This window comes from Dipodomys merriami, unplaced genomic scaffold (assembly GCF_024711535.1).
Source record: "Dipodomys merriami isolate MVZ:Mamm:240054 unplaced genomic scaffold, mDipMer1.0.p SCAF_112, whole genome shotgun sequence".
Taxonomy (NCBI): Eukaryota; Metazoa; Chordata; class Mammalia; order Rodentia; family Heteromyidae; genus Dipodomys; species Dipodomys merriami.
The window spans coordinates 3,792,977-3,814,649 of NW_027202405.1; the positions used below are offsets into that span (position 1 = coordinate 3,792,977).

General features: G+C 37.5%; 1 protein-coding gene across 1 annotated transcript; it reads right to left on the reverse strand.

Moving 5' to 3' along the window:
- Positions 1 to 1,220: 1,220 nt before the first annotated feature.
- On the reverse strand, positions 1,221 to 20,052 carry Serinc1 (serine incorporator 1). The gene is made up of 10 exons (XM_070015350.1): positions 19,912 to 20,052; positions 13,852 to 14,013; positions 11,311 to 11,480; positions 10,060 to 10,139; positions 9,697 to 9,834; positions 7,306 to 7,475; positions 7,112 to 7,202; positions 5,308 to 5,452; positions 4,993 to 5,220; positions 1,221 to 2,783 (listed from the first exon to the last, which is right to left on the reverse strand). The coding sequence occupies exons 1-10, from the start codon at positions 19,948 to 19,950 to the stop codon at positions 2,648 to 2,650; spliced, it is 1,359 nt and encodes a 452-aa protein (XP_069871451.1). The 5' UTR covers positions 19,951 to 20,052; the 3' UTR covers positions 1,221 to 2,647.
- Between the last annotated feature and the right edge of the window lie 1,621 nt (positions 20,053 to 21,673).

Below are 21,673 nucleotides of genomic sequence, written 5' to 3' on the forward strand. Positions count from 1 at the left end.
GGAAACAGCCCAAACAAAAACTAATGGTAAACTCTGCACAGCCTTAGGATGTTTTTATGTTAATGAAACAGGTCTAGTATGGGAGAGCCTCTTTTGTAAACCTTGTTAAAAGTAACTTGGTTAAGTTCATGGTCCAAGGGCCCAGTACAGCAAAGAAATCAATGATTTGATTCCATGTACATAAAACCAGTGGGGAACAAAATAAGGATATTGGATCTAAGTACTCTCACAGCCATACTGGCTCTTTCCTGGAGGGAGGGGCCTTTTCACCCAGCTCTAAAAAGCCTACAGGTGAGATGAATGGCCTATGTCAGGTTGTTAAGCCCCAGGAAAGTTTGCTACAGAGAATGCTTGCCCTTGAGTAGAGTATTTCCCTATTTGGTCTGCTTTTATGTGCATGGGTTTCCAACCCAAACATGTGGTTTTTGTCTTAAAATCTTTGTGCAAACTCTTCTGGGCTGCAGGTCTGTGAGACAGGAGTCCACCTGCAGTTGTGGGCTTTCCAATAAAGAATCCTAATTTGACCTCTCAAAATGTGGCTTCTGTTTCTTGAGAACAAATTCCCATACAACAGTATGTTACAGCTTAGTTAACTGCTGGAGTTTGGATACTGAATGTGACCAGTTTCCATGTGTTAAAGGCATGGTCCCCAGGGTAGTCCTTCTAGGAGGTTGTAGAACTATGGGGATTTTGTACATGCTTAGATTATTTGGGGGCACATCCTTAAAGGGATTCATGGCACTCTGATCTCATTCTGTAAGCCCCAAGTGATGCGATGGATTTTGTACTTCCTTAGCCACTGTAATGCAGAGGTTTGCTCTGCCACGTATTCTCATTATGATGTGCTGCTTTGCCAAAGCCCAAAAGAAACCCTTTCTCTTCTAAGTGAATGATTTCAGATATTACAGTGACAGAAGCTAATGCAACTTAAGGTTGGAGGATCGGAATCAAAATTCTTTATTTTTCAAGAGAAAAATTTTGTATTAGCTTGCTATAAGAAAAATATTAATTAGAATAATTGGCTGGAAAAACACAGTAGATGTAAAATACAAATTTAAAGAGGTTATTACTGAAGGTAAGGTAAGGTAAAAAGCACCTTCAAAATATTTCAGTTCTCAGGACAAAAGATGGGTACTTCGTTTCGTCAGGTTCTTTTGTATAGTGTCAAGTATTCTACCCACTTAGATTTGAACTACTAGAAAATTAGTAACAGTACGCACTTTCTCTGAAATGATTTATTCAGATAATAGAACACAGCCACTCAATATTATGAAACACAGTAACAACATACAGAATAAGGTTGGGGAATTAACTGAATTGTTACTCCATTAACATTAATAAATATTATTAAAGAGGCAATAGAGTTCAAAAAGCTTCACTAGACACTAATTATACATACAAATAACTAAGAGTTCCTATCTAAAGTGTCACTGCTTGATTTTCAGGTTGAAAGATTATAATTATATATTTCCAATATATGAGCAGTAAATGAAAAAGCAACTTAAACCATTTTTTTTTAAGTGCATAGTATATGATAAGCAGAACTTTATTCTACATCAGCCCATCATCCTCTTGGCTTTAGTGCATGGATCAAAAGCATGCTGAACAGCATCAACACATATCACATAAGTTTTCCACCACTAATGAGGTATAAAGTCAATTATGAATAGAAAGTACATTTTATGGCAAAGAGGATGTAACTATTTTTGGTAGACTTAGAATTTCCCAGCTTTGCTACTACTTGGCTACTTAAGCTACTTAAGTCTGCTTCAGGTTCTTCATTTTTTTAATGAAAAAGCATTGAACTATATTTTTAATATACTGAAGCCTAGTATTTTCCTGACTAATCAGAAGTTTGTCACCTTTGATTTTCAAAACTAGCTTTCAAAGTTTCAACAAGTTCAACAAGTTTCTTCTAACCTATGATTATTCTTTTCAAAACTGTCCAAATACTAATAGCTCCATTAAAACAACAACTTGGCATGGATTTATAAAGACCAAAACAAAGTTCATTTGTTGGTGATGACCATCATGTCGACACAGAGATTACCATCTCAGTGCATATTCAATATAATACATACCACCAATAATAAAGGCTCTGTGCCTTTACCTACATCCACAACCTACACTGTTTTTAATTAAACATTCCTTGCCTGTGTAAGTTCCCTACCTTCATATAAAGGGAAAATCCTGACAAGAGAGACTTGTATTTTTCAGACAACAAATATTTAAATAAGTTATTTACACAGTTTAGAATAGCCACGTTCTTTGTGGTCTTCCATAAGGCAAAACATTACGTATTTCAAAAGGTAGCTATCCACTTACTTGTATGCTTCCTAAAACAGTTTATGGTCTAACAATTTTAAAATCAAACTCAGTTTGACTTGTATGTACAGATCAGAGGATAACTACCACTGTCCTTTTCCTAACTCACCACCATACTCAAAACTTTGCACATTCCAATTCACATGATCAGAGCACTTAGCAAGTAATGAATGGCAAGCAGTAAAATCCAATTCATGCCAGAACACAGAAGTTACACAGTGAGCACATATACATACGTAACTGTACAAAAGTTGGGAATACTGTTAATTTCAAATAAACAATGAAATGACCAAAGTGGGACTTGCATGCCAAAGAGTCCCATTCAGTCAAAATCACGATTTGTAAGAACAAGTGGCGCCACCAGTGTCCACACATAGAGCACGATGCCAATCCAGCTAGAAGAGATTTTCACCCAGACAGCTGTCCACTGACTTTTCATCGCACGGGAAGGCTCATACCTAAAATTTGACCCAAAACAAAAGGACAAGGACAGAAGGATTGGATAATTAGCCATCAAGCCACTAAACTTATTTAGAAGGGAGGTCTGGTCATGGGGCCTGAACTCTGGGCCTGGGCACTGTCCCTCAGCTCTTCAGCTCAAGGCTAGCGCTCTACCACTTGAGCCACAGCTCCACTTCCGGCTTTTTTTCTTTTTGCTTATGTAGTGCTGAGGAATCAAACCCAGGGCCTCATGCATGCAAGGCAAGCACTCTACCACTGAGCCACCTTCCCAGCCCAAAAAAATATTTTTTTTTAATCTAAATTCTTCAATTCACTATTATCTGACAGCCCAAACTGAATTGTTGAGAACTATCTGGATTCTTATGGGCTAATATAATGCACTACAGGAAGTTTTAAATATATTCTCAACAATAATAAAACTCAATAAAAGCTGCTTTCAAAAGGAACATAGATTGTGAAAGGTCATTTTACACATTATACATTAAAAATTATTTAAAACAAGCCGGGCGCTGGTGGCTCACGCCTGTAATCCTAGCTACTCAGGAGGCTGAGATCTGAGGATCGCGGTTCAAAGCCAGCCCGGGCAAGAAAGACCGTGAGACCCTATCTCCAATAAACCACCAGAAAACCGGAAGTGGCGTTGTAGCTCAAGTGGTAGAGCGCTCGCCTTGAGCTGAAGAGCTGAGGGACAACGCCCAGGCCCAGAGTTCAAGCCCCACGACCGACAAAAAAAAAAAAAAAAAAAAAAAAAAAATTTAAAACAGGCTGGGAATGTGCCTTAATGGTAGAGTGCTTGCCTAGCATGCAGGAAGCCTGGGTTTGATTCCTCAGTACCACATAAACAAAATAAATAAACAAATTACTTAAAATATAATTGCTTAGACTGAATAGTTCAATTAGTTTTTATTATCTGTTAAGCAGCTGTATAAAGGAGGAACCATTCAACAAATCAGTTCATAGGTGCAATATATATTCATGGATGTCCTCTGTCATCACTTTCCCTCATCTGACCTCTCCCCTCAATTGTCTGAATTTCACAGAACATGTGTTGACTATTATGGCTACATTCTCGTATTTTCTTCACTCATCACTATAGTATCTTCCAGTAATAACTCAGACAAAATCAGAAGGGGCAAAAGCAAAAAACTCTAAATTGCTACTTTCATCAGAAGAATTTTTTTTTTTTTTTTTTTTGGTCCAGTTGTGGGGCCTGAACTCTGGGCCTGGGCACTGTCCCTCAGCTCTTCAGCTCAAGGCTAGCGCTCTACCACTTGAGCCACAGTGCCACTTCCGGCTTTTTTTTCTTTTTGCTTATGTGGTGCTGAGGAATCAAACCCAGGGCCTCAGGCATGCAAGGCAAGCGCTCTACCACTGAGCCACCTTCCCAGCCCCCATCAGAAGAAATTTTTAACTATGGTTCAACAAGGTTTGAAGAAACAACAGTTTTGTGAAATTATAAAATTCCATCTACATTAACATACAACACCTCAATTTAAAATTTTTCAGATCTTTTAATGATATACTTCAAATGAAATAAAGAAGATATCTTATTGTAGTATATTGGGATTAGGTTTATAGCACTGAAAATAAAAACACTTTTTTTGGATCAACTAACACTGGCCTAAATATTCACTTAGCTATACATTATGAAATATATCAGAAGATTTTTTTAAGCTCTTCATACCGAAATCAGTTTCACACACCTGTAATCCCAGCTACTCAGAAGCCTGGGACCCTGAAATCCAGTCTCAGCAGAAGTCTTTGAAACTCTATGTCCAAAAATAACTAGCAAAAACTAGCTAGAGGTATGGCTCAAGTGGGAGTGTCAGTTGAGCGAAGTCTAGAAAGCTCAAATCCCTGAGTTTAAGACTGAGTACCACAAAATAACAACAAAAAATACTCCCTATCAAATCATGCTTTATATAATAGAATCATCAAAAGGCATCCAAATTCTCATACTCCAAGTTTTCATGAAATATAAGTACCAAGGCTGGAAAGGTGGCTCAGTGGTAGAGTGCTTGCTTTGCATGCATGAGACCCTGGGTTCGATTCTTCAGCACACATAAGCAAAAAAAGCCAGAAGTGGCTCTGTGGCTCAAATGGTAGAGCACTACTTTGAGCTGAAGAGCTGAGGGACAGTGCCCAGGCCCAGAGTTCAGGCCCCACGACCAACAAAAAAAAAAAAAAAAGAAAAAATAGAAGTACCTGTACCAGTTGGTAAGGGTCATCATGATATAAAGTGAAGCCAGGAAAAGCATGAAGTGAAAGAAGGAGTAACTGTATGTGACACCATCCCTTTCATTATCTATAGCTCTGTGAACATCATCACCATCCTCTAATGATCCATCACTTCTGGCTCCATCTTCAATTAATGTTGATTCATCACTTGTTAGAGTCAGTTTGTTAACCTGACTATTGTTTGAGGTACGGATGCTGAATGAAAGAAAGAGATTTTTTTCAAAAAGTTCTTAAGTCAATAGTTAAGCCTGCTTGTTAAATTTTTTTCATGCATTTTCTTACCTTGAATAAAACACACACAACAAAAAGAGGATTAGTCCTATAATCCCTTGAGCATGCCACCACTGGACTGACTGACCTTCCTTTGGGGCAGAGCTTGTGGTATTGAAACCAATTATGCTTAGTAGACTTGGGTTGCAATTTGTTTCTGTAAAGTAAGTTAAAGTCAAAATGTTAAAATAACAAGATTTTTACTTTTAGAGCATTTTAATTCTATACCTTACAGCTAGCTTAAAGTTTTGCTCAAAAAGGTAAAACTATAATAAAATTCTTGAGCAGAATTTGTATTACTAATAATGAAGCCTTAGTGTTATTTTTTTCTGCCAAGTTTTTGTACTATGAATTTAGAGCAGCGCTTAAAAAAGTTTAATCACTAGTTTCAATCTATGTAAGAGCTAAAAAGAATACATCATGGATCAGAAAATTCATATAGCATTTCAAAAATTAGTAAAGTTCTACTAAAGTTAGAAATAAATTCATATGTCCTACTGAGAAAAATGCTGTGAATCAAAAAAAGAACAAGACAGCTTACACATAAAACTAATAGCTTTTGGAAATAATCAGATAAGGCATAACAAACAAATGCTTATTCAGTTCCTTTAAAGTTTGGTAAAAATTAAAGGAGAGGAATTCACTAAAGTTTTCATAATTTCTTTTTTCCTCCCATAAAGTCAGATCTACCAATCTTCACCTTATAATGAAAATTATATAAAACTAACATCTCAAGTATATTATCTTTAACTTTGAATTACTTGGAAAAAAATGAATCATTCTCTAATAAAAAAAAAGATACTGATCTGTTTCTAATGTGATAAAGCATTTAAAGATAAAACATTTGTAAGCTAACTCAAATGTGATTCATCTAACAGATTTTATTTTTGAATCACTCAGGGGCCTAGGCACTGTCCCTGAGCTTCTTTTGCTCAAGGCTAGCACTCTATCACTTGAGCCACAGCACCAACTTCTGGCTTTTTCTATTTATTATATTGCTAAGGAATCAAATCTGGGACTTCATGCATGCTAAACAAGTACTCTACCACTAAGCCATATTCCCAGCCCCGTATCTATTTTTTATAAGAACATATTCTTCCTTTTCTAAAAATATTCTATTCCTCTTTCTCAAAAAAGAACTATTTTTTATTCCCATGGAATGAAATATAATCAGGCTAATAAACATTCACTATAAACCCAGTCATCTTATTCAATTGCAAGATCAGACAAAAAGAACAATAATATAAAAATTTATAATAAAAAATTAGAATTTATAATAAAGAATTCTAGATTTTATTTCTTTCTAGATATTGTGTACTGTGTAAATTAAGAGTAAACCATATAATTTTCATTTAAATTTATAGCTTCATAGTTTTGTTGAGACAGAGTAAGAAAGTATGTGGAAATATTTAACCCATCAAAACTAAAAGGTAGGCTTCCCAGATTTTATTCCTTTAATAGCTTAATTTCTAAGTAGCTTGAGCTTCCATAATGAATACAAAGGAACAGTGCAGGACTCATTAATAAAAAAAAAAACAGCCGGGCACTGGTAGCTACACCTGTAATCCCAGCTACTCAGGAGGCTGAGATCTGAGGATCGCGGTTCAAAGCCAGCCCGGGCAGGAAAGACTATGAGACTCCTATCTCCAATAAAACCACCAGAAAAAAAACCAGAAGTGGCGCTGTAGCTCAAGTGGTAGAGTGCTCGCCTTGAGCTGAAGAGCTGAGGGACAGTGCTCAGGCCCAGAGTTCAAGCCCCATAACTGACAAAAAAAGAAAAAGAAAAAGAAAAAGAAAAAGAAAAAAGAAAACATACCTGGCTCATTGGTCATAGCAGACCATGTCAAGTACATTGTATAGACTGTAATCACTGAAGACTGTAACAAACCAGATCTTGGTTGTGACTCCTACAAAGAAGTAAGAGATAAAGATAAATATTCTGACAATTCAAGATTATTAAAATTTATAGAGGTGAACTTTCTTTAACAACTAGTGCTATGAAAAGCATACTTGGATTTTTGGCAGTATAGACATCACGGAAGCGCCAATGCAGAGGAGCATGTTGACACTGATGAATGCCTTATTTTCTGAACAACTAGCTGGATGAGTATAGTAGACAAAGAATAAGACGATGGCAACTAAAGATAGCAGATAATTCAGAGCCGTAGCAGACAGTAAGGCTGTGGGAGAAATACAAATGAACAATTAGATTTTATCATGAAGATTAGGAACTAGGCAGAGAATTAATTTTTAAATTCTTTTTAAAAAGCAACTAAATTAGCATTATGCAGGTTTCAAAATTGGGAAAAACAACTAAATTTTGTTACTGAAGATTTTCACTGTTTTTCACATAGCTCACTAGGATATTTTTAAGGACAATAAAGTAGGAACATAAAAATACAATTTTTAGTAATATGTCTATCTATATTATAGATATATTATATTATAGATATATTATATTATAGATATCTATAGTGCTTACATACCTCATGTTATATTTCAAACATTAATGATAAAAATAATTAAGATTTATGCACCCTCCATCTTTCCTTTTCTTTCTCGCCTCCCTGTCATCCTCCTGAACAGTCCAACAGTTAGAATCATCTTTTCTCTGTGTATACATGTATTTATTTATGAACAAGAGTACATCTACCTGTGTACATTTCCATAAATATGTATGACCTAGTAAGATATGACCTAGTAAGGTCTAGTTCAACAAATGAGCAAAAGAAGGAAGAGGAAAGGTGGGTAAATTTACTTTGTAACTATGTATGAAGAGGGTAGCATTAAGACTCCATGAAAGCTGTTCATCAGCAGTGTATTAAGAAAAGAGAAGCAGTAACTGAAGTGACTGAAATATAATATATATCAATGAAATATTGCAGTGAAACACACTGGTACAACTAATCAAAGAATGAATGACAGGAAAATAATACAGGCTTCTGAAGATGGGAAGTAGCAGAGAGGAGGACTAATAAGGATGGTGAGTAAGAATGAATAGGGCTGACGTAGTTTATTTGCATGCATGAAAATAGAATAAACCTGTTGAAATTGTTTTAAGAAGTGGAGAAGATGGGCTGGGAAGGTGGCTCAGTGGTAGAGTGCTTGCCTTGCATGCTTGAGGCCCTGGGTTCAATTCCTCAGCACCACATAAGCAGAAAAAGCCAGAAGTGGTGCTGTGGCTCAAGTGGTGGAGTGCTAGCCTTGAGCTGAAGAACTGAAGGATAGCCCAGGCCCAGAGTTCAGGCCCCACGACTGACAAAAAAACAAGAAAAAAAACCCCCAAACAAGTGGAGAAGAGGTATGGTAGAGTTATAGCACTGACTTGATTGAAATACACTGTATATAAATGTGATGTCAAAATGAAACTTCCCATTGTATAAGGTACACTCATAAAAAACTTGGTAAAGAAAAAAGAAACATTAAGAAACAGAACTATTATCATTGTTAATGTTGAACCCATAAAAGGAAGTTTTTCCTCACCAACTAAAATCTCAGCCTCTACATTAGCTAGGATTATAGGCATTAGACACATCAGGAAGCAACATTCTTTTTAACTACTCAAGTTCTTTTGGATTCTTTCCCAGTTGTTAGGTATGTTTCTAGTTTGTCAAAGATCTTAAAAATGCTAAATTGCTAATACAGTATGATATGATGTCACTCATAAGCTTAAAACTGAAAACCTCTTCATAGGCAGTTACAGTATCTAAATCTTGTAACCTTAAATTACTTGGGAGGCAAAGATGGAGAACTGGGGCTCCAAGCCATCTGGGGATAAAAATTCACAAGACTGCACCTCAACTAATGGCTGGGATGGTGCATACCTGTTATCCCAGTTACAGGTAGAACACAATGGGTGAACATTATAGTTTTTTTTGTTGTTGTTGTTGGTCGTGGGACTTGAACTCTGAGCCTTGAGGGCTGTCCCTCAGCTCTTCAGCTCAAGGCTACTGCTCTGCCTCTTGAGCTACAGCACCACTTCTGGTTTTCTGATGGTTTATTGGAGATAAGAGTTTCACAGAGTTTCCTGCCCCGGCTGGCTTTGAACCATGATCCTCAGATCTCAGCCTCCTGAATAGCTAGGATTACAGCTATGAGCCACCAGCGCCTGGCAGCTAGAACTTTGTAGTTCTCATCCATCATCACAAGTAGAAAGATCACAGCCTAGATCACCCTATGCATAAAGCCTGGAAAATGAACAATAAAAAGGGGTCTGGAAGCATAGTTTAAGTGGTAGAGCTCCTGATTAGCAAGCATGACGCTCTAAATTCACTCTCCAGAACAACAAAAACCTCTTTAAATGACATTATATAATAAAAATTTAAAGCGACTGCCCTATTCTCTATATATGTTTTCACAAAAGTTCAAACATATTGAAGATATTCTGAGATGTAGGCTTACCTGCATACCAACATCTTGAGTTTCCTTCTTCCATTTTTTCTACCCATGATTCATTCCATGAATGGGCAAAATCAATAAGTAGGACTAGCTGAATGAGGATGAAACAAAAGGCACCTGCCATGCCTACATAAAACCACACTGAAAGAAAAAATTAGCACACATGCAAGTGAGTGGCTAGTTTCATTTTTATTATTATCCTTTCATAATGGGAGGACAAAAAAGAAAAATAAGCTTTTATATAGATGCCCTGATTTTGCAACTGGACCAAAAAAACTCAGATACAGGTCTAGGTAACAATGATGATAGCTTCCTTTATAGCACATCAATGTGACACATTTAAAAAACAACAACAACAAAACTTACCAGTTGTAAAAGTTCCTTCTGGAATGAAGAATGCTCCAATGATAATTGCAACAGCCACAGCAAATTTAAAAAACCAGAATCTAAAACATATACAATTTTTATTTATATTTCATCTAGCAAATAGTTTTGTATATACAATCTTTTAAGAAATCTTTAAGAAACTCTTCTGAGGATATCCAGAATACAAAAAAATCTATTATAAAAACTGCTTTCCAGATAGTTTTAAGAAAAATATATTTGTCACTAATTCATATGAAAATATGGGTTCTATTTCATAGGTTTATTTGCCATAAGTTGGTTAATGTATAAAAGTGTAAAGCAAAATTTAATTTCACAAATAGCTTTTATAAGACAAATGACTTCAGCCTGAAGTAGTAATTTAAAACAATCAATAACCAAAAGACTGAGTATGTCACAATTTTTCATTAGTATTAATATTCCATTTGTTTATCTTGTCTTTAGTATCACATAACAAAACCAACAGCAGATACTACAAAATCAAATTTTGAGGTACATAAAAAATATACAAAAGCAAAACAGTCCCATCAAACATTTACATTATGTAGCGTATGTGGTGTCTTAGTGGAGGTTGATAAAACCAACTCTCTCCCTTCCTTTCTTTATTAGTATTGGGGTTTGAATTCAGAACTTTGCACTCACTTTTGCATCCTCAGCTGATGCTCTACCACTTTAGCACTGCTTTCTGCTAGTTATTTTGGAGATAGAATCTCACAATGTTCTGCCTGAGCTGTCTTTGAATCATGATCTTTCAGATTCCAGGCTCCTGAGTAGCAAGGATTCCAGGTATGAGCTACCAGTGCCAGGCTTAAGTTTCTTTCTCAGCTGCACAGTACAATCAATCATTTAGAAAATCAATAACCTGTTCAGGAATAAAGCTTTCCATTCTGGCTGCACTGTAGTCTAGGAAGCTGAGAGTTCTATCTGACAGGACTGGTCCATTAAAAGCTAAAAGTAGGGGAGGAATACCTCTTATTTTAGTAGTCAAAAATATAGCTATTCCTTTTAAGGTGAAACATAGAAGATTATAAATCAATCAATGGTGAATAAATAACCAAAGATACCAATACCAATAAACGATCCACAGGTATCATTTAACATGTAATACCTGATATTCTCTAGTAGAAACATCAGGGTTTTCAGACCTTATTCATGAAGTATATATATTTTGTTTTAAAATTTCTTTAGATAAGTTATCTATACTTCTATACTGAAGCTCACACAAAAACTTACCCATTGTGTATTGCAGCTCTAGGATCACTGCTACTCTTCACTTTGATCATTAGCAAAGAGAGGAGAAGATAAAACATAGCCAAACCAAAGCACAAACGATACACAGCTTTATATCCAACCAGAATACTGCAAGGAACTACACCTTTCTCATTTTCACAAAAGCCAGGAATCTAGGAAACCAAGAAACAATTTTTCATTAAAAATGCAAATTCTATATAATCAGACCGTTTAAAGGTTGGAAAATATGTTTGCTTTATACTTTATGATAATCAAGACACCTAGCACATTTTATCAGATAAAATGAAAAATATAAACTAAACTTCCATGAGAAGAAATGATAGCCTCCTACCAGTATTCATTTAAACTAGATGCTTCTTTTGAGATAGATTTATTGTCTTTTTTTTTGGTTCAGGGGTTTAGAACTTAGGGCCTCATGCTTGCTTAGGCAAGTACTCTTATTTCAGCCACCAGCCCTAAATTTTTAAAATTGCATTCTACTGCAAAATACTGAATTGAAATATAAGTGAAAAAAACTGTTAGAGCTTTAAATAAAAACTTAAGGAATTGTAAAGGAAGTCCTCCTAAGAACTAAAAAGAATAGTGCCTTTCAAAACCAATGTTACTTTAAATACATGTTTACTTTTGGACCTTTTATTCTACAAGTGCTATTTGTGATCATGAACAGATTTGACCTAACAATATATGAACTGACAGTAGTTTTATATTTTAACTGAAAAATCTGAAAGAGACCAGTGAAGCTGGGTGCTGGTGGCTCATGCCTCTAACCCTAGCTACTAAGGAAGCTGAGATGTGAAGATCCTGGTTCCAAGCCAGCCACAGCAGGAAAGTCCTCCAGACTCTTCTCTCCAATTAATCACCGAAAAAGCTGGAAGTGGCAATGTGGCTCAAGTGGTAGAGTGTTAGTCTTGAGCAAAAAAGCTCAGAGACAGTGCCCAAGCCCTGAGTTCAAGTCCCATGACTGACAAAAAAAAAAAGGACCACTTTAGAAAGTCACATTGTTGGGGACTAGAAGCATCACCAGTACAATGACTACCTAACATGGATGAGACATTGGGTTTGATCCCCAATACCACAAAAGATAAAAGGAAAAAACAGTCACATTGTCATCACAATACAAAAAAGAATATTTATTTAAGGTAGTAGCATACTGTTGAGGACTATGTATCACCTCTATGTTCAACAATGAATTATATGCCCTCACTTCTAGCTCCAGCACTCTAAAAATATGGTTAGACACAAACTGTATCCTAATGGAGAACTTTAAAAGCAATTTCTTAGTCCTTACATTCATCTCTTTGTTTTTACTCTGACCCTATCTTGTCATCTTAAAATTTTTCCTAATCACTGTCTTGGTTCTCCTTTTCTAAATGTAAACTTCAGAGGATTTTCTTTCTCTGCCAGTTCCCTAAAATAAGAACTTTTAACAAAGTTACAACACTACTCTCTCTGAATGGTCCACTTCAGCAAATGTTGCCAAGGCTTCAACTTTCACCTTTCCCAAGACAAGCTATGAATTCTCCTTGTACTATACACCTATGTTTTCCACTTCCTGCTATATATAGTTATGGACTTCAAGTATGTAATTTATACATGGAAACCTTAACCCCATTTGGGATAGAAAAAGAGACTGAAACTGATGGAATTAGTGGGATTTTTGTTGTTGCTGCTGTTTAAATAGACAAGAGATGACTTTGCTCCATCTACAAATAAACAACACCCTCAATGTAACTGAACCCCTGGCACCGTGACCTCAGACTTCTACCCTCTGCAAGTGTGAAATTTCTGTTGATAACTTATCAACAAATTTACCAAATTTCTGTTGAAAATTTTGTTATTATTGTTATGATGAATATCTCAAAGACAACATACTAGAAACTAAATTTATGATATTTTCTCTGCCTCCTTCTAAAACCTGACCCATTAAAAATAATTCAAATGAAACAAAAAATAAAGTATCCTTACTTTTCTGTTGGGCTAAAAGCAACAGACTGCTCCCAATCTTCTAGAAACACAACTTGCTTGTCTTGATTTCAGCACTATTTAAAAGCTATCCAGAGTCAGACTCAATTTTACATCCATAAACTTTATTTTAGGTCTCTATATAATCTGATTACATCACTGTAACAGCTTTAACACAGAACTGCTTTATTCCCATTCAGCTTAATCTTCCTAAAGCACATATACACTATGCTCAAAAATCTTTTACAGTCTTATGCTTCCTGAGTTTCATTCTTTGCATATGAAAGCCGCATTTATTTTTATAATGTTCCTTGTCAGGGAAAAAATAATAATATCCCATTTCCATTTTCCATAACACTTAGACACTTTCATCTGTTTTAGTTTAGATTTTTCTCTTCATTTGCCAATGCACATTCTCTGTATCATCATTATAGAACTGAATAAGCTATCTTTGTTTTACCTGAAATATAAGCTACTAAAATTAGGATTACATATTATTTTTTTACATTATTTTTCTCTTTAACAACCAAAAACCAGTTGTAAGACAGAAAATCCACTAACCTTATTCAGTTGTTCTTCCATTCCTGGTATCAACATTACACAGGCCACACACACACCAACAAGCAAGAAAAGTGCATAGATCAATCTAGTCACAGTGGAGTTGTTTCCACTAGGACAGCATCGGCACAGCAAACAGGGGGCACTACCACAGAGACATGGTATCTGGGAAAAAAATTAAGAATCAGTATTAGTTAAAATGATGCCAAGAAATTTTACATTCAACTTTAAAAAAAGAAAAAAAAGATAATTAAGATGAAAACAATAAACTACAAAATGCAGACAAAAGACCTAAAATAGTAAAATACATTGGACTCATGCATGAAGAGATCTGTCAGCTCCTTCCAAACTAATACAATTTCAATCACAATGCCAGTAGAAGATTTCCATAAGCAAACAAGTGCTTTAAATACTTATACATAAAGGCAAAGAAACTAGAATAGCTGAACGTGTTTTGAAAAATATAAAGTTGAAAAATTTATAATAGATTTTAAGAAGAACTTTACAATGAAAGCATGATTACTGAAGACAGTGATGGACAAAATGGTAGATACAAATAAAACAGAACTCAAAAAGACTAATAAAACAGAACTAATTTATAAAAATATGGTCAAAAGATTTTTGTACAGATATCAAAGCAAGTCAATATAGAAAGAATCTTTTTACAAATGTTGCCCAAATATACTAATAAGTCTTTTTAACAAATGGTGCCTAAATAGATACCCGTGTGTGTGTGTGTGTGTGTGTGTGTGTGTGTGTGTGTGTGTGCGTGTGTGTGTGCGTGCGTGCGTGCGTGCGTGCGTGCGTGCGTGCGTGCGCGCGCGCGCATATTATATTATCTTTTTGTTTTTGGTCTGTCCCAGAGCCTGAACTCAGGACATTGGTGCTGTCTCTGAATCTCTTTGTGCTCAAGGCTAGTGTTCTACCTGTAGAGCCACAGCACCACTTTCAGCTTTTCTAAGAGTCTCACTGGGACTTCCCTGCCCTGGTTGGATTCAAACCATGATCCTCAGATCTTAGCCTCCTGAGTAGCTAGGATTACAGGTATGAGCCACCGGCATCGGGCCATATCCATATTTTTTGAAGTAAGCGCCATAAGCAAACCATCTGTGAAAACTAAAGTCTAATAACACAAAGACACTCAACTACCAAAAAATTTTGATAAAAAATGACTAACATTTACACATCATGAAGATACTGATTTAAACAAAGTATTTACAAATTAGGTTATCTAAGAAATTATTTTTATCCAGAATATAAAAGAAACTCTCAAAACTCAGTATGAAAACAAATTTAGAAAACACAGGGGCTGGGAAGGTAGCTCAGCAGTAGAGTGCTTGCCTTGCATACATGAGGCCCTGCTTTCAATTCCTCAGCACCACATAAGCAAAAAGAAAAAAGCCGGCAGTGGCGCTGTGGCTCAAGTGGTAGAGCGCTACCCTTGAGCTGAAGGACACCACCCAGGCCCAGAGTTCAGGCCCCACAACCGGACCCCCCCCCAAAAAAAAACCCCATACAAACAGGTATTTTCCACCAAAACTGTATGGATGATAAGTAACCATATAAAACCTGTTTACTGTAATTATTAGAGATACAGCTTTTATTGCCTGCACATTAGAACCAACTACTGACAAAAGCATACACAGCAACAGGAAAGAGCTGAAAGAGTAGAAACACTTAGAAAAACTAGAAAGTAGTCTTTCTACACTAGAAGTTTAGAAAAAAAATGATGTCTAAAGAAAAGGTGTAAAAAAATGGTGTAGCTATTTTAAAAATTGGTAGTTACTATGTGTCAACAATAAAAATGAAGAGTACTAATACCTGTAACAATAATTACTTGTAAACTGTTCAGTAGAACAGCAGACTCAAAGTTCATATACTATGATTTCTAGAATGACATTTTAGAAAGGTAAATTTTACTCAGAAAACTAAGATATTACACTTATGTAAAATAGGCTACAAAAGTACAGAATGTAAGATAATGAAATGGAATAACTACAAAATAAAGGAAAAAATACTATATTTATACACCCAAACTGTCTCTCAGTTTTTATATTTTCAACTATAAAACCACAGGGAATTTAAAACACACAATCCTTTTCACGTTAATTAGTAATATAAAAAGATACTGAGAGCTCTAGCCAACTTAAATGTAGAGCACAAGTTCCTGTACAGTAAGTTATTACCAGAATTATGCAGAATTTATGAAAATGTAGAATACTAAATCACAGCCAGGGTTTGCAATGTATTTCTAGGTAATTCTGATGTCCAGTGCCCAAGAAACAAACTTTGAGAATTGACTACATAATGGCTACATGAAAATGACACAAAGTGCTTCTGGTTAAAGATGGCACAGTGACTATATCTTCCCTGTAGAAACCAAAGGAAAGGAAAAATAAAGTTATATATTAAAAGAATAAAATTTTAAAAAATTGAAAAACTAGAATTGAAAAATGGAAATTAGAAAGCAGTGCCCTAACAGAGCAAGAAAACTCAATTCTAAGCCATCAAGAAAGGTAAGAACTAACAAGATACGTTTAGTAGAATTCTCAAATAGATCAAGAATTGGTAGCATAAGTGCCTCCAAAAATGACAATGAAAGTAAATGTGAATGTAAGATGATTAGTTAAATGTAAAGAACAAAAACAAAGAGCGCTCCATGGTTGAACACTAAATAAAACTGACAACAGTAGTAACACACTAACAATGTTAACTTCATATATTGAAAGTGAGAACCTTAGCAGACATGGCTACCAACTTTCCAGGTAGAAATCTGGAAATTTCCTCTGGATCCAGCAATGGTTTATGAAGTCTTAGATAAATGCCTGCATTCCTTTTCTGCAATGAAAAGCTAACAACTTTTTTTTTTTTTTTACCAAAATGCTATGTCAGAATATTATAGAATCCACTGAAAACTGAGGAAAATTTTAACATGAATGGAAAGTAATTTTTTGGGAAAAGTTGAAGGAAACAAACTGCAGGGAGATGAAAGCATGAAAAGATCTAGTATTTTTAATGCTTTTATTATACTTACATAGATAACTTAAAAAGACGACTATTTCTGATTCATTTTAATAGCATTCTAGGATTACTTTCATGAAACAATACTAAGATATTAAAAGAGATCAAATGGAAAAGATTCCTACTAATTAAAATTTTCAAGTTTATAAAGTTAACAAAAAGAAAAATCGAAAACAATCAGATTTCTCAGACAAGTGAAAAAAAGTCAATGAATAGGAAAGAAACCTAATGTTTCTGTCCAGAAATCAGTTTCTGTATAACAGAAATAAAATGGAGAAAATACAAAGGTGAGGAAAAGAACTCAAGAAATTCAATTGGTGGAGATGGGAAAGTGGGAGGTCACAAATATTTTCTAAAACTGACTTCAACATCTTAATAGCCAACACTGAAAGTCAGATGCCAAACGAGCAATGCTTTCAAATTTCTAAGAAAAAAAGACTTCCAAGTTACAATTCTATGCCCAAATAGTGTATTTGCTATGCTTTTTTTCTCAAGGTACACCATACCAAACTATAATTGTAAAACAAGAAGGGGAACAATCAGTGCAGAAAAAAGTGGTTTCATCTTAAAGGTGAGTGTACTCTCAGTCAATTATGAAATTTATTCCAAGATGAAAATAGTGACGAATGAAGAGACCAAACTCCAAGTTCAAAACTGTTATTAATTGCATGTAATTTATGCACATCCTAGTTTACTTTAAACCATCTCTGTATTATTTACAATACCTAATTCAATGTAAATACCATGCAAATAGTTGTTATACATATGTTTTAGAGAATGACAAGAAAAATGTCTGCACCTATTCAGCATGGATTCTTTTTTATTCTTTCAAATATTTTCAATTCAGTTTGTTGGCACTGCTTGGTTTTTGTCTACAAAAAATAAAAATCCATGGTTTGCATAGTTATTTTTCTTAACTACTTAACAATATTAAATATATTAGGAAAAATGAAAAATGAATGCTACTGTATGCCAAGTCTAGTCGTTCAATAAGTCAATTCTATTTGCTAACAGCAATGTTGAGATGAGGTTGGTGAAAAGTACTTAAAATAGTCCAGATATATTCTTTAATTATTTTATGAATTAGAAAAGGATACTAAATTCAGGCCTGCAAACAACAACAAAAACTTGTACAAAAGAAATTAGATCGTTGTTAATTGGGTTACCTAATCTAATCTGATTATCTGAATTCTAGTTTTGAGCAATTAAGTAAATTTCCATTTCATCAAAACATTTAAATAAAAACATTAATTTTTATGAATATGGAAGAGATAACATTTCACAAAGCAAATTCCCATTCACTACTACAGATATGAGCCTAAAATTGAGTAATTTAGGAATAAAGACACAGAAAAAGGAAAGGGAAAAGATGATTCAGACTGATTGTCATGTAACCTTATTAGGTCAACCACAATAAATAACTGCCTTGGCTCCCTAGCTTTTGTATCTGACAGATATCTAATTATTGGAAGGTAAGTGTACCCAGGAATTTATAGTGTCTGAATGACAGTTTTATTGAGAACATTCTTCTGATCAACAAAAATGGCAATAATACTAAAAATATAATTTTCCACGGTGTTCTCTAAAGTTTTTTCTTTCTGACATAACACACACATAACCTTCGAAACATAAACATATATATGTAATATGCAAATATTACATTGTCCTTGAGACAAAACAGTTGCTCATCAATCTGATAAAGAATAAAATGGAAAACACATATTCCTCTATTTGTATCCTTACAATATAAAGAGACTTTCAGTATGCCCACACGATTCCTGCACAAATCCGGATATATTACAAATTAAACAGCATTATCAAAAAATTAAAGAATCTATGATAATGACATTAATTTTAATACTTTTACTACAATAAATTTGCCTTTTTTTGTATACAAGGGTCAACAGACTCCATGATTCTCATCTTATTAAATACAACATATTTCCATACCTAATTGCAAGAAGGAACAGAAATTCGAGAATGGCCTGGTTGGAATAACAGGCCATATTATATAATTTCAATTTCCTATACTAGTTCCAAGTCACACCCAAACCTTTTTTGCAAGGAAGTGAGGGATGTAAAACAATCACCATATTGGTTCATGGACACATACTGGAATTATTTCACAAGTGAAACAACTTGGTGAAGTGGAATTTAGAAACCGCAAATTTAAAAGATTAAAATCCATGTACCTCGTCCCAAATCACAAATGTCGGAATTCACCACACAACCCGTTCCTTTTCTTTTTTTTTTTTCTTTTTCTTTTTTGGAGAAAGATGTCCATCTTAAATGTACCGAGGCAATAATCCCTGCCTGCCCTGGCCCCCGGGTGAGCAAACCTCACCGGCCTGACGAAGACCGTGGCTCGCTCAGTACCTAAGGAAAAAGCAGCATCACCCCCCACCCCCACCCAGACATCAAATTTCGTGGTGCGTGTGCGCGCTCCACGTCCGAAGAGCTAGGCCGATCGTCGCCGGTCGGAACCGCTCCTTCCCGGCACGGACCCGATGACGCGGGGAACAGAGCCAATCCCCGCTGCCACGGTCAGGCCGCGGGCCCAGCGGCCCGAGCTACCCCGGCTGGTTCCAAAACCGACGCGGACGGCACCAGTACCACGCCAGGTAGACGCTCGGAGCATCAGGCCTGAGCGGTGTGCAGCTCGGTGCGTCCGAACAAAAGAGGCGTCGGGTGACGACACCCGCCGCCGCCGCCGCCGCCGCCGCCGCGGCCTGAGGAGCGGCCCGGGCACCCCGGCGGGGACGGGGCGGGGGGCGCAGGGCGCTCGCCGGGGCCTAGGCCGCCGCGGAGCACCGCTGGGGGGGGGGCAGGTCCCTTCTCACCCCCCCCCCCACTCACGGCCGACACACCCTTCACTCCCGGCGGAGTCCCAGAGCCGTGCGGAGCTGAGGAGAAACGGGGCCCGCAGGGAGCCGGTGGGAGGCAGCTCGCCCCGCCGGCCTTCCCGCAGCCCGGCTCCGGCCTCCCTCTCCAGTCCCCCCTCGCTCACCGCCCACGACCCCTGGAAGGTTTCTTCGTCCTTACCCAGCTTGCCACGGAGCAGAGCCCCAGGACGCTCCCCATCTTCACGACGTCGCGGGAGCGGCGGGCGCCGACAAGATGGAGACGGCCTCCTCCTGGCTTTTCCCAGCTTATTTACTATCTGGAAGACGCTTCCGGCGCAGCGCGCAGCCGCCCGCCTTCGCCCCGCCCCTCCGCGCGTCACTTCCGCCCAGGGTGGGTGGGACCCGGAGCCCCGAGCCCTCGCGGCCCGGGGTGTTTGCTTGGGCAGAGGGGCTGTGTCTTCCAGCCGAGTTCCTCACCGACTCTGGTCCGGACCTGGGCTGACCGTGCCGGCCACCTTCAGAAAGCAATAGGAGGAAAACCCCACCTCTTCTTCCCGTGTTCCTGAGTGTCCGCGTTCGAGGGCACGGACTGCGGTGGCGCTCGGTCCCCGGCCCATCCAGGGCCTTCTTGGCCCCGCGTCCACTAATGTCCCCTCGTTTCCCCTCCGTCGTCCCCTGCTCCGTCCTTCCCCCATTTCCGTGCTCAGCCCCGTTAACGGGAGACAATTCTCCCGGGAAGTCTGTGTGTCACCTGGACGCTGCAGGACTGCTCCCGCTTCTGCTGGCTGTTGATGCGCACTTTAACCTTTGTCCTGGTAAGGGGAAGATGAAATTCGGACCTTCAGAAATTAAGCAGCCAAGTGTTCATTATAAAGACGCTGTTGACCGTCCTTAGAGGGTAGTTGCTTGGGTGACACTGCGTTCCCTCAGGGAATGGATCCATCTGAAAGTTCCCGGTTTTATGTAATGATTGATTGGCCTTTGAAATTATTGATACACGGGAATGATTCCAACTTGGAATCGTTATTGCTACAACTAACAATATGGAAATGTTTCACAAAATCCACGAAAACTGCATGCGCAGGGCTGGAAGGTGGCTTCGTGGTAGAGTGCTTGCTCTGCATGCATCCAGCCCTGGATTCAATTCCCCAGCACCACATGAACAGGAAAAGCTGGAAGTGGTGCTGTGGCTCAAGTGGTAGAGTGCTAGCCTTGAACAAAAGAAGCTCAGGGACAGTGCCCAGCCCCTTAGTTCAAGCCCCAGGACTGGCAAAAACAAAAAAACAAAAAAAGACAAAAAAAACAACCAACCCTGCATGCACAAGATGAAATAACATGCAAGCAATCTAGGAGAGCTGCAATCATTAGCTGATAGGCCACAGAAAAGGAGGGAATGGTATTGGCTAAAATATTTGTTAGAACGTCTTGAAAATCGGAAGTAGGATACAAAGTTTCAAGTAATTTGCATTGAAGTGAATGTTGAAGACAGGATTGAAGAAGATAAGCAGAAATGTAGAGTTAGAGAAGCCCTGAATTCCACATAATATACTGTATTCCACATAGATACTGTAATCATCAGGGGAAAAACAAATTCGTTTGTACCTTCTGACTTCGTTTGTGTGTCATTTTACTGTACCCTTTTCTCTAAGATCTGTACTTTTTTTTGGGGGGGGGGTCCGGTGGTGGGGCCTGAACTCTGGGCCTGGGCACTGTCCCTCAGCTCTTCAGCTCAAGGCTAGTGCTCTACCACTTGAACCACAGCGCCACTTCCGGCTTTTTTCTTTTTGCTTATGTGGTGCTGAGGAATCGACCCCAGGGCCTCAGACATGCAAGAGAAGCACTCTACCACTGAGCCACCTTCCCAGTCCCAAGATCTGTATTTCAAAATCTGCTTTCAGCACAAATTGTGAAAATGAAAGTAAGACACTTGACTACCGAGAACCTTTGTATCCTCGGTAGTA